Genomic DNA, 12,673 nt, shown 5'->3' with positions numbered 1-12,673 from the left:
GGATTCCTTGGTTCGTAGATCTAGGGTCAAGAGACAGAGGTGGTGTGGAAGAGGGAAGGCAGCACTTAGCAACCCAGCAATATGACTTCTTATCTGACGCTGCATTTCACCCTCAGAGAAATGATTTTCATATTGGTCTCCAGGAGACCCAATCCCACTTAGAGCATCTCAGCAGTTTCACTGTCTCTGGAACCTTCTAGAGATGATGGCTGGCTGGTGGCTATAATTGTGACTGTAGTTGACTCATCACTGGTTTTCAGGCAATTCAAAATTTCAATTTCTTTCTGCTGATCACAATTGTTGGTATGTTGGTGTTACAAACAAATTTTTATAGTGTGTGAATGTCAGTGGGCGTTATCACCACTCTTTTCCAAAGTGGAAGCCCCCTCTAACTGAAAAGACTTGTTCTAACACCACAGAGGAGCCTCCTCCCCAAAGTTTCTGAGAGAACCCAGAGCATGAACTGTGGGTTCTAGACAGAAGGTCTAGGAGGAGGTCGGGAGGGGGGTGGCGCCCTGTTGGGAGGGGGAGCCTGCGGAGGAGGGGGGAGAATGGAAGGTGGGGATGGAATTGGAGGGGTGGGGGCACTGGGAGGTGGGGGAGGGCAATGGGGAACAGGGGGTGGTGGGGTGTAGATGGGGGCCGGAGGCGGCGAGGTGGTGTGGTAGGCGTTGTTGAGGGGGTACTTGGCAGGCGGATTGTTCTTGACTCTGGTGAAGTTGATACAGCGTCCCTGAAAGAGAATCAGAGAAAAAGAAACATGAGCTGATGCTTGGTGGGGTTTTATAACAGGGCAGGTGGGAAGTGCAGGGAGCAGGCAGAAAGAAACCTGCAGAAAGCAGATGCTGTCTGCCAGTGTTTCTGTCAGTGCTCTCGGCAGAATAGAACCTGATAACAAATAAGCTCCCCACTTCCTTCTTCTGGGCTTACTATAGAGAGAGTTAATTCTCAGGTAGATTGATAAAGAGTCCAGGGCCCTCAGTCACATAAGATGTTATTTTCTTTAAGCCAAGCGCCAACAATTATACAAAACTCATCTTGCTCAAGGGTATGTTTTTCCTTAAGCCCTGTACTAAGGAGGAGAAGGGGACGACAGAGGATGAGATGGCTGGATGGCATCACCGACTCGACGGACGTGAGTTTGAGTGAACTCCAGGAGGCCTGGCATGCTGTGATTTGGTTGCAAAGAGTCGGACACAACTGAGCAACTGAACTGAAGGATTATATAACAGTGTATCTTGCTGAAAGACATGTTTCTCCTTTTTAACAAGAACCTTCTTGTTATCTTAAGATGTATGTTATGGGAGTGGGTCTGGTAAAAGTATCTAAGGCCTTGATAAGACTAGCCGGTGGGGCACTCTTTGTCCCTCTTCTGATGTCTGTGTCAGAAGCTTTCTCTGTTCTTTGTCACTGTAATAAAACTTCTGCCACAGAAAAGCTCTGAATATTCAAGCCTGGTCCCTGGTCCTGAAGCTAAATCTTTGGAGATCATGAGTCTGACATTGTTCACGATAAGCTATCATCTTGGGGGCTTTTAAGAGAATTAAGTTGCCAAGGGAAAGGGGCAGTGCTCTCATTCCATAACTTCTTGGAGCTGGTAAGGGACACAGACCCTGAATTGTTGAGGCCAACACTACATTGCAAAATTATTTGTTCAACATTTTTGGCCCCAGATTCTATCAAGGGTGTGGAAGAGAAGGGGACTGGATGCACAGGGTCAGGGCAAGTACAGAAGTCATTGAATTTAATCTCCTCAACAGCCTTGCCAGGCAGGTATTATTATCAACTGTTCTGTTTCACAGATGAGGGAACTGAGGCTCAGAAAGGTTAAACCACAACTAGGAAGAGGTGGGTTTGTTGTTACCAGTAGATGTAGCCGACTGCTCCAGGCCCCTGCCTCCCTAGCGCTTTGACACAGACAGTTTATCCTGCTTTTGCTTTGGCTAGGGAAGCCTTCTTCTTCCAGGTGCTGTGGCACCTGCTTGGGTGCCCTTAGATTCTTAAGAAGCACAACGTGGGGACTTTTTATTGCAACACAGGCATCTTGAATTCTGCCTTTTCTCCACCCTTCTGGATAATGCAGAGTAGACACCTGGAACGTCTACAACTGCCTCCTCAAAGTAGCCCTCTCCCTCCTGGGGCACTTCCACTCTGCTCTTTGGAAGCTCCCACCAGCTCTATTCCTTAAAAAAAATTTTTTTTTTTATTGGAGGATAATTACAATATTGTGATGGCTTTTGCCATGTATCAACATGAATCAGCCATGTGTACACATGTGTCCCCCGATCCTGAACCCCATTCCCACCTCCCTCCCCACCTCATCCCTCAGGGTTGTCCCAGAGCACTGACTTTCCGCGCCCTGCTTCATGCATTGAACTTGCACTGGTCATCTGTTTAACATATGGTAATATCAAGATTGCCGGGAGAAATATCAATAACTTCAGATACGCAGATGACACCACCCTTATGGCAGAAAGTGAAGAGGAACTAAAAAGCCTCTTGATGAAAGTAAAAGAAGAGAGTGAAAAAGTTGGCTTAAAGCTCAACATTCAGAAAACGAAGATCATGGCGTCCGGTCCCATCACTCCATGGGAAATAGATGGGGAAACAGTGGAATCAGTGTCAGACTTTAGTTTTTTGGGCTCCAAAATCACTGCAGATGGTGATTGCAGCCATGAAATTAAAAGACGCTTACTCCTGGGAAGAAAAGTTATGACCAACCTAGAGATCATATTCAAAAGCAGAGACATTACTTTGCCGACTAAGGTCCGTCTAGTCAAGGCTGTGGTTTTTCCGGTGGTCATGTATGGATGTGAGAGTTGGACTGTGAAGAAGGCTGAGCGCCGAAGAATTGATGCTTTTGAAGTGTGATGTTGGAGAAGACTCTTGAGAGTCCCTTGGACTGCAAGGAGATCCAATCAGTCCATTCTATAGGAGATCAGCCCTGGGATTTCTTTGGAAGGAATGATGCTAAAGCTGAAACTCCAGTACTTTGGCCACCTCATGCGAAGAGTTGACTCATTGGAAAAGACTTTGATGCTGGGAGGGATTGGGGGCAGGAGAAGAAGGGGACGACCGAGGATGAGATGGTTGGATGGCATCACTGACTCGATGGACGTGAGTCTGAGTGAACTCTGGGAGTTGGTGATGGACAGGGAGGCCTGGCGTGCTGTGATTCATGGGGTCGCAAAGAGTTGGACACGACTGAGCGACTGAACTGAACTGAACTGAACTGAACTTGCATGTTTCAATGCTATTCTCTCGTATCATCCCACCATCTCCTTCTCACACAGAATCCTAAAGTCTGCTCTTTACATCTGTGTCTCTTTTACTGTCTTACATATAGGATCGTCATGTTCCCGTCTTTTTAAATTCCATATAAATGCGTTTATACAGTATTTGTATTTCTCTTTCTGACTCACTTCACTCTGTATAATTGGCTCCATTTTCATCCACCTCATTAGACCTGACTCAAATGTGTTCCTTTTTATAGCTGAGTAATATTTCATTGTGTATATGTACCACAACTTCCTTATCCAATGGACCAGTTAGACCTAATTGATATTTACAGGGCATTTCACCCAGAAACAACGGATTTCAGTTCTATTCTTAATAGGTGCTTGGGAGCCTTCCACTCAACACTTGGCTCTGCAAGGGATGGGAGCACAGGGCCTCTCCCCCTCATGATATTCTCCTTCTGGTATGTGGACTGCCGCGCCCCCCCACATCACCTTTCCCATTCGACCCTCCCCTGCCCGTCTGGGCAGGGTGCTGGCCACCCCTGTGGGCCCTGGCCTTCTCCCAAACTTCCCATGCCCATGGAGGCATCTTCTTCTCCCCACTGTGTGTCCTGGATGCTGACAGAATCCTTCCCAGGGGGCTGAGGAGGGGTACCCCCTCTGAGGCTGTCCTTTTCTCCTCATCCTGCTTATTTTAACCTGATTATAAACCATGACAGGGATGACTCTGGGGGTTCCTCTGAGGAGGAAGTGTGGATTTTTCCTGGCTTCCTTCTTTAGGATGGATGCCATCCTGTGCTGTCCATCCTGGATGTGATGTGTCCTGAGAGGCCAGGGTTTCCTTTTCCAGGCCTTTCGAGGAAGAGCCTGGGGGAGTGGGGAATGAAGAGGGTGTGACTGTAGACCTTAAGGACCAATTTCCCAAAGGACAAGAGGGAAATACAAGTGTGTGAAGGGAGACTCGGCCCGGGGAGAGTCATGGCAGGGGCACGATGCAGGTTTGTGGGAGCCGACGGGGGCGGGCCCGGAGCACAGCTTTCGCACACATGCCCCCTCCCGCATCTTTCAGTCCGGAGTCAGGTCCTTTGTCCTCCACGCATCTTTCCCTGAAAAGTCCGGCGTCTACTCATTCCTGCTTTCCTCCCTGAATTCTCTAGTTACCGTCTACACCACACTCCGAAGCCTGCATCCTATAATTGCTTTATTTGTAAATGCCTTGGCTTCCTGACTAGATGAGAAACTTCTGGAAGGCACTGGCCTTGTTTTGTCACCTGCTGCTCCACCGTTGGTTTAGGAATTATAAGACCATATTTAGGTGCCAGCACCCCAATTCCTATGAGTTTACACTTTATGAAATTAAACCAGGGCTTGACCTCATTAGGTTCTGATTGGGGTCCACTAACTGCAGAAATCTAATTGGGGTCCACTAACTGCAGCTACCATTGCATTGCCGGCAACTCCAAGTTCGTGGTCGGACTTTCACGAGTTAATTCTGTGACCCAGTACTGTGAATTCCTGTTTGCTCAAGCAGCCCTCTTTTACAGCTTTATAAACCTAAGCCTCAGTTATAGTTTATTTATGATCCTGGATAGAGCTCTTTCTTTCAAGATGTGAAAGTCCTAATTTTATGACCATCTGTGATAAGTTCCTTTAATGGGTAACTCAGCGTTGGGATTTACTGTACTACATGTTCTGTCCTATGTTCCTAGATATGCCCGACCAGACCAGGAGACTAGAGAAACCCATTTCCTTTAAAGCTGAAGGAAAGTTCCCTTCCTGGGGAAAGAGATGCTGATGCCTGTGGTCGAGTCCCCACGTACCTTCAGATCTCCTTTAGGGCTGGCTGTCCCACTATTCTCTCCCTCCGTCCAGGATCAGTGATGGTCAGGGTGGGCAAGAGACGAGGTGAATGAACCCAGAGGTCCGTTTAATTATTTCATGCAATTGTAGCTAGTACTTTTACCAGAGACAAAATTAGGAGCCCTCAGGCTTCTTCTATCAATACTTCCATTCATAACCCAGATTTGGATTCCTCAATGTCTTCAGAAGGATTTGAAAGGATCCACTGAGCAAAACTCTGACATCTGTCAGCTAAAGATGGAGTAAAAGCAGGTAGGGGTTGGGGGGGTGGTGGCGATGAGAGTGAGAAGAGAGATCTTCCTTGGTCAGCCCCTCCCCAGCCACCATCACAGCCTTTGGCCATTGCAGCTGAGGGACAGGGGTGGGGTGGGGTGGGGGAGAGGCAGAGAGCGCCCCCTGCTATAGTCAGTAACAGCCCAGGAGCGCCCTGGGGTCAGGGCACAGGTGCAGACCTAGCACCGGGGCGGACAGCAGCAGCTGGAGCCGGGGAGGGGGCAGCGTCTGTCATGCCCCTCCTGGGTGACGCCCTCTGGAGGCTGCGGTGGGGATAACACACCGCCTGCCACTCACTGTCAAGATGAGGATTAACTTAATCAGCACTGGTGACAGGCCTGGCACTTGTTTGGTTAGTGAAGTCGAGTCTAGGTGGGGAAACAGACAGTAATGTCTGTTGTGCTCAGACATGATAATGACCTTGTCTAGGGTAGAAAGGCCAGTTGGAGGTGGTAGCAGGTTTCCTGACTCCTAATTTAGTGTCTTCTAGGAGAACTTGTGGTGGAGAAGGAAATGGCAACCCACTCCAGTGTTCTTGCCTGGAGAATCCCAGGGACGGGGGAGCCTGGTGGGCTGCCGGACACGACTGAAGTGACTTAGCAGCAGGAGAACTGTAGGGTAGAACCTCTACATTCCTCACCTGGCTTCTGGAATAAAGCTGATGCACAGAGGTGAAAAAACATGCAGCAATGGACACGTGGCAGAGCAGCTCCCAGAGCCCGCTCGCTTCCCCGCCCCGCTCTATCCTCCCATTGCCGTGCCTCCTATGACTTATTCTTACAGGACACACTCCACTGGCAGAGCTGTCGCACATACTTATCGTCCCCAAAAGAAGATGCAGACGACGCATAAACAGATCCCTGGAGTCAGCTACACTAAGACGCAGCTAGGACTTCAGGGAGGGGTGTGGCTACCAATTAAATTCTTAAAACCTGGAGCCGGAGGAGCCAACACAAACACTGTAACACTTAGACCATATAATTGGCCTAAAGATCAGTTTACACGACATCAGACTTTGCTTGGGAGAGGGTAATAGAAAGGCCAGATGTTTTCAGCGTCACGCATGCCAGCAAATCTGCGCCAGTGTTTGGTTAGAAGGTTGCTAGGACGGTAGAAGCACTTAGTTCCTCCACTGGTCTCTGTAACCAGTGTAATTCTTTGCACTATTGCTTTTGGGTGGTTTGATTCAGAGCCAATATTTGGGTTTGACCTCAGTTTACCTCATTGCTCATGCACAAAGTAAAAATGCCAGTTATTTTTACATGTTAGCAATAAAATGTCCTGATTAAATTTTAGGAAGAAAATGCAACAGTATTTCCTGCTAAGTGGAGGCACAGCAGGATGCTAGGTGGCGTTCCCTCCAAACCGAAAAATTCCACTTTGATTTGGTTGCATTTAATGGTGTTGGGAGGATTCTTAGAAACGTCCAGGCACATCATCCACTTTATTTATTATCAAACCCCATCAGCTAAGTATTATCATCAGTGTATAGAAAGGAAGTCAGCTGAGGAGGTAGAACTGTTTAAATTACATGCCCAAGACCATACAGCTGGTAAACTGTAGGAATGGGATTAAAACCTAGCTCTGCTTGCCCTAGGCTCTCATTCACCCACCTTTTACTGTATTATCCTGAATATAGACTAAAAGTGCTAATAATGCTGTTGAAGCACTTGTAGATAGTATCATATAATGTAGTACTTGGCCACAGTCCATCAGCTGTCAAGAGATCTTTGCAGAACCTAACTCTGGTCAATTCACTCCCCAGGTCACCATCATTCAATGCCTCCCTCTGAAACTCCAATACTTTGGCCACCGATGTGAAGAACTGACTTGTTTGAAAAGACCCTGATGCTGGGATTGAAGGTGGGAGAAGAAGGGGAGGACAGAGGATGAGATGGTTGGGTGGCATCACCAATTTGATGGACATGAGTTTGAGTAAACTCTGGGAGGTGGTGATGGACAGGGAGGCCTGGCGTGCTGTAGTCCATGGGGTCGCTAAGATTGCGACATGACTGAAGGACTGAACTGAACTGAACTGAACTGAGTCATCTTTAAAGTAAATTCCAAACACCTCCTTCCAATAGGATACACAGCCTTTTGTGATCTGGGCGTTGCTTATACCTTTCAATTAAATTCTTGCTCTTTTATTGCAGGATGTTTAGCTGAGCACATCCTAAGCTCTCCACAAATATTTATTTACTGAAGTCTGTACTCTGCCACTTGGTTTTCTTCTCAATATAAATGTTGTTCCCCAATGTGTAGGTGAATATTTTTGAGGCTCCATCTGCTTCTTCTCCTTTTGAGATCTTCATAGCAGCATGAGGTTTAAGTTTAGGCTGGCACTCAGCGAATACTGCTCACAGCTCCAAGTGTCTCTGAGGTGGAGCAAGCCTTCTTAGGAAGCTCGGATTTTCCCTGCAAGTTTAGTTTCTCAGAGGACCAAAGGTCCATGATCTCACAGCTCTGTGTTTACATCTCCTCAGTTAACCTGCGATGGTTTTCTTTGACCATTGGAGTGGTAAGGATTCTACATATTTCTTTGATTTCCACACTTGAAATGTTGACATGTTACTTTTAAACATACCTTTCTAGGTTACTTTTTATTGATTTATCAAGGGAAGTTGGTCTTCAATAAAACTTTCTATCTAAATTGGAGAGGACACACTGTGAAATGATCATGGCATAGGCAGGATGAAAGATCTTATTGACCAGGTTCTGGCTTCTTCCCAGCTTTGAACTGCAGACAGATGGTCCAGGAAGAATAGGCAGGAAGCTGGGGGTGTGGGATTGTGGTCTGTCTGCCCTGCGGGTCTGGCCTGGGAGGCAGAGCTCTACCCCCAGTTCTGCCTCTAGCATATGAAACCCTGAGTCCCTTTCTCTCTTGGGTCTCAGCCTCCTCATCTCTGAAACAAAACTGTTGTGCTTGCTAGATGATGTCTAAAGACCCTTCAGCTCTAATGTTTTAAAATTCTATCAAAATTCAAACTGCCTTGGAACTCTTTAACTTGGATACTTTAATCTGAAGTCTTTGGGGGCATACAGTTTACACATCTTTTTATAGACTAGTTTGGCTAACTCTTTGTATTGAATATTTTCCATTTGGTCATCAGATTTATAGAACATTAATAGACTGAAAATTCAGAATCGGATTCTCTATGCTCTGCTCTTTTTTGTTATCATGGTAAAGGGTCCAAGCTTGCCTGCAGGTTCTGAATTTGGGTTTGCGGGAGATGTGTGAGAAGAGCTGAGGTCTGACTGTGTGCAGAAGACTTGTCGGTGGTGAGCTCATGTGTGCTGAGTGCTGTAAAACATCTGTTTGGGTATCAGGCACCCTCAGTGGAGAGGGAGCTGGCCTTCAGAGATGGTTAAAAATACGCCATGGCTTCCACGGATTAAACCAAATAGTTTCCTATGAACAGAGGTCACTTAAGGAAATTGGATTTCACAGGAAGAATATGAAAATAATCAGACGAAAAATGGAGAACATGTCTGCCAAGTTTCGTCTGACAAATACCTTTACTCTCTGGTCTGGTTCCTTCACTGATTGTCCTGTTCGGAGGTATTTCTCAAGTTACAAGTGGATCAGGTTTCCAAAGTTTGTTTTATGTCAGTTGTTTAGAATTAGGAGCATAGTTCCTAACTTACATCACTCTTGTAAATGGGGGTTGGTTCTCAGGCTAGACCACAAAAAGCTCACTGGCGTGTTGAAGCAACTGATGTAATTCTGCTGAAGTAGATGCTCTGGTGATAAATGAGACACATGAACAATGAACGGATGGAGGATGGGATCTGAAGACTGCATCATGCCTTTTCTTCTGCCTGAATCTCTTCATGAGTCATTTGTGCATTTCTTTCCCACACATGGCTTTTGAGTGCAAACCATGTCCTGGACACCTTATAAGGTGCTCCAGACAGTGCTGAGCAGCCAAACACAGTCCTGGCCCTCAAGAGGAATACAGTCCAGAAGTGGAGGTAGACAGCAATCAAACAATCCCACAAATAAATGGATCTCAGCACCCATGGGCTTCCCTGGTGGCTTAGACGGTAAAGAATCCACCTGCAATGTGGGAGACCTGAGTTTGATCCCTGGGTTGGGAATATCCCCTGGAGGAGGGCAAAGAATCCACCTGCAATGTGGGAGACCTGAGTTTGATCCCTGGGTTGGGAATATCCCCTGAAGGGGGGCATGGCAAGGCACTCCAGTATTCTTGCCTGGAGAATCCCCATGGGCAGAGGAGCCTGGCGGGCTACAGTCTAACTACAGTTGCACATGACTGAGTGATTAAGCACAACGTTTGTGTTCGGCGGCACTGTCCTTGGTTGTAGTTGACTGGACAGGGGAGTGGACACCTACTTTGAGGTAGATGGATCAGACTCTGTCTTCTGGGAGTTTGGAATTGTGACTAAATTTGCAGGCAGTCATTCAGTTAGGGTTGATCTCAGTTAGGAAATATAAGTGGAAACTGGGGGATGGCCATCTACTGCCACAGTCAGGGAGAAGCGGAGTTCTGATTCTCTTACAAATGATGAATACTCTATTTTATGTTTGGCTGCATCAGGTCTTAGCTGCAGTACACAGGATCTTCGTTACAGCATGCAGGATCTTTTGTCGTGATGTGCGGATTCTCTAGTTGAGGCACGTGGGCTCAGTAGCCCCATGGCACATGGGATCTTAGTTTCTCAACCAGAGATTGAACCTGCGTCCCCTGCGTTGCAAGGCAGATTCTTAACCACTGGATCACTACAGAAGTCCCTCATTCTCTCTCTCAAAGATCTCTCCATCCATTCATTCCTCCATTGAGCCACTCAGTGAACCTGTCTTCCTGCTTTCTGCTTTTCTCTTTTCCAGTGACATTTTGGTTTCCATGGAGGTGAGCTTGAGCAGGCTCTGGGTATGGCGAAGGACAGGGATGCCGGGTGGGCTGCAGTCCACCGGGTCACAAAGAGTCGGATATGACTTAGTGACTGAACAGCAGATGCACATAGATATACACATATATGCACAAACATGGATAAATTGAGCTATATATAAAATATATGTGGGCTTCCCTAGTGGCTCAGCACTAAAGAATTCGCCCGCAATGCAGGAGAGACAGGAGATACAGGTTCAGTCCCTGGGTTGGGAAGATTCCTTGGAGGAGGAGATGGCAACCCACTCCAGTATTCTTGCCTCGAAAACCCCATGGACAGAGGAGCCTGGCAGGCTACAGTCCATGGGATCACAAAGAATCGGATGCAACTGAGCAACTGAGCATGCACGCAATAAGATGTATGTATGCCTGTATGTGGGCTTCCCTGGTGGTTCAGATGGTGAAGAATCTGCCTGCATGTGGGAGACCTGGGTTCAATCCCTGGGTTGGGAAGATCCCCTGGAGGAAGGCATGACAACCCACTTCAGTATTCTTGCCTGGAGAATCTGCATGGACAAAGAAGTCTGTCGGGCTACAGTCCATGGGGTTTCAAAGGGTCGGACACAAATGTGAGTGACTAAGCACAGCACATGCCTGTATATATAAATATTCATATATTTCTATATGTAAATATAAATATATATATAATCATATACATATAAGATAGACACACAGCCAGTGTTGTCTTCCTGCTTAAATTCTTCAGTGTCTCCCCACCTTCTACAGGAAAATATCCAAGCTCCTCAGCACGAATTGGTCCTGCTCCCTTGGTATTTCTTTCTGCCAATTTCATTGCTTTTCTTTTTTTGAACCCTACACTTCAGCTTTGGTCCATCGCTGGAAATGAAGATACCACACTCTGGCTTTTCATTTAACAGTGTCCATTCATAGGCCCAAGTCTAGGACAGGGACAAAGTTGCAGAGACACTTGTCTTGCCTTCTTCCTCTTTCCCAAAGTCAGAACTGAGGGTGAAGAGAAGGGTGTTTTGTGAGTGGTGATGCCAGAATTCTTCTCTGCTCCCTTTCCTCCACTGCACCCTTACCCTGTCTATAAATCTCATATAATAGCCTGCCTTTTATGTGCTGTTCGTGGAAAAGGATCCAAGGTCAATTCCTTTAGTTATTTGATGCATTTTGCTGACACAGATACTGGCCTGCTCTCCATAATGACTTCGTTGGATGCCAAAACTGAGGGTAAGATGAAAGCACGAAGGAAATATTTGGTAACAAGAGCAAACTAGAAAAATGAAAGGGTAGAAATATATAAAAATGGCACATCTTTAGTGGGACACGTGTAAACACGGGGTTTGTTAAGAACGACGACTGAGATAAGACATTTAAGAGCAAAATTTCCCCTTTTTTCTGATTACCAAGTTCTACAATTTATTTGTGGAAAGTTTGGAAAATGCACAAAGGAAGGAGGGAAAGAGGAAGGAAGAATTTCATTGCTCATACTCAGAGTCGTGCTCATTCTTTCAGAGCACACACATACACATACACACACACACACACAGAGTGAGCACATGTTTACAAAAAATGGTATCATCATGTATCAAAGTTTTTTAAATAAAATGCTATGGTCATTTCTCTGCCATTTTCAATGGCTGCATAATCTGTCACATGAAGTACCAAATGCAATTATTAAACTATTTATTGGGCATTATGAGTCTATTTAATTTCTAACTATCCTCATATTTCTAAAATAAACTTCTGAAAATTGTTAATTTTTGATTTGGGATTTTTGCACCAATTTTCATATGTGAGATTGGCCACTTTTGTTTTTTTTAATCATCAAGGTAATTTTCACTAAAGGAATTGGGAAGATTTTCATCTTTTTTTGTATATTCTATATTTGTGAAATAGCTTAAGAATTATTAGTTCACTAAAGAATGAGAAAATGCTCTCAAAATCTTTCTGGACATGTTATTTTTCTTAAGTGCAGCTTTTTGATGGTTTTAAAAGTTTTTGCCACAGATATTGACCTTTTCAGGTTTCATAGTTTTTCTTGAGTCTATTTCTATAATTTATCCTTTCTTACAAAATCATTCATATTATCAAGATTTTTTAATCCCTTGCATAGATCTATGCTTTGTACATAGGAAATTCTTACAATTAAGCAAATCTTTCTTTGTGATACTACCCCTTTTCTCATTATCCATATTATACATACTTATATATCCTGACTTTTCTGAATTTCAAAGATTTGTCAATGATATTGGTATTTGCAAAGAAAATTTTTTAAGATTTATTTCTCAGTTCTACTCATTTTGCTTGGTTTTCATTAATTTGTTCTTAGACTCACAGATTTCTTGTTACTGTTTTTTGTAGATTTGTTTCATATTCTTTTCTAATTTTTAACTCAATGCTTAGCTCATTGTTTTTATTTTTTCT

At 45.2% G+C, this 12,673-nt stretch overlaps 1 protein-coding gene across 1 annotated transcript in view; it reads right to left on the bottom strand.

Annotated features, from left to right (window-relative positions):
* Positions 1-291: 291 nt before the first annotated feature.
* The window catches only part of ANTXR1 (ANTXR cell adhesion molecule 1), a 261,100-nt gene continuing 248,718 nt past the window's right edge, over positions 292-12,673 (bottom strand). The window contains exon 18 of the mRNA XM_052648002.1: positions 292-733. Within this exon, the coding sequence (XP_052503962.1) occupies positions 473-733 (261 nt within the window). The 3' untranslated portion in view covers positions 292-472. The remainder of the gene's footprint in view (positions 734-12,673) is intronic.

This window comes from Budorcas taxicolor, chromosome 11 (assembly GCF_023091745.1).
Source record: "Budorcas taxicolor isolate Tak-1 chromosome 11, Takin1.1, whole genome shotgun sequence".
Classification (NCBI taxonomy): Eukaryota; Metazoa; Chordata; class Mammalia; order Artiodactyla; family Bovidae; genus Budorcas; species Budorcas taxicolor.
This window is presented reverse-complemented; position numbering and strand designations above follow the sequence as displayed.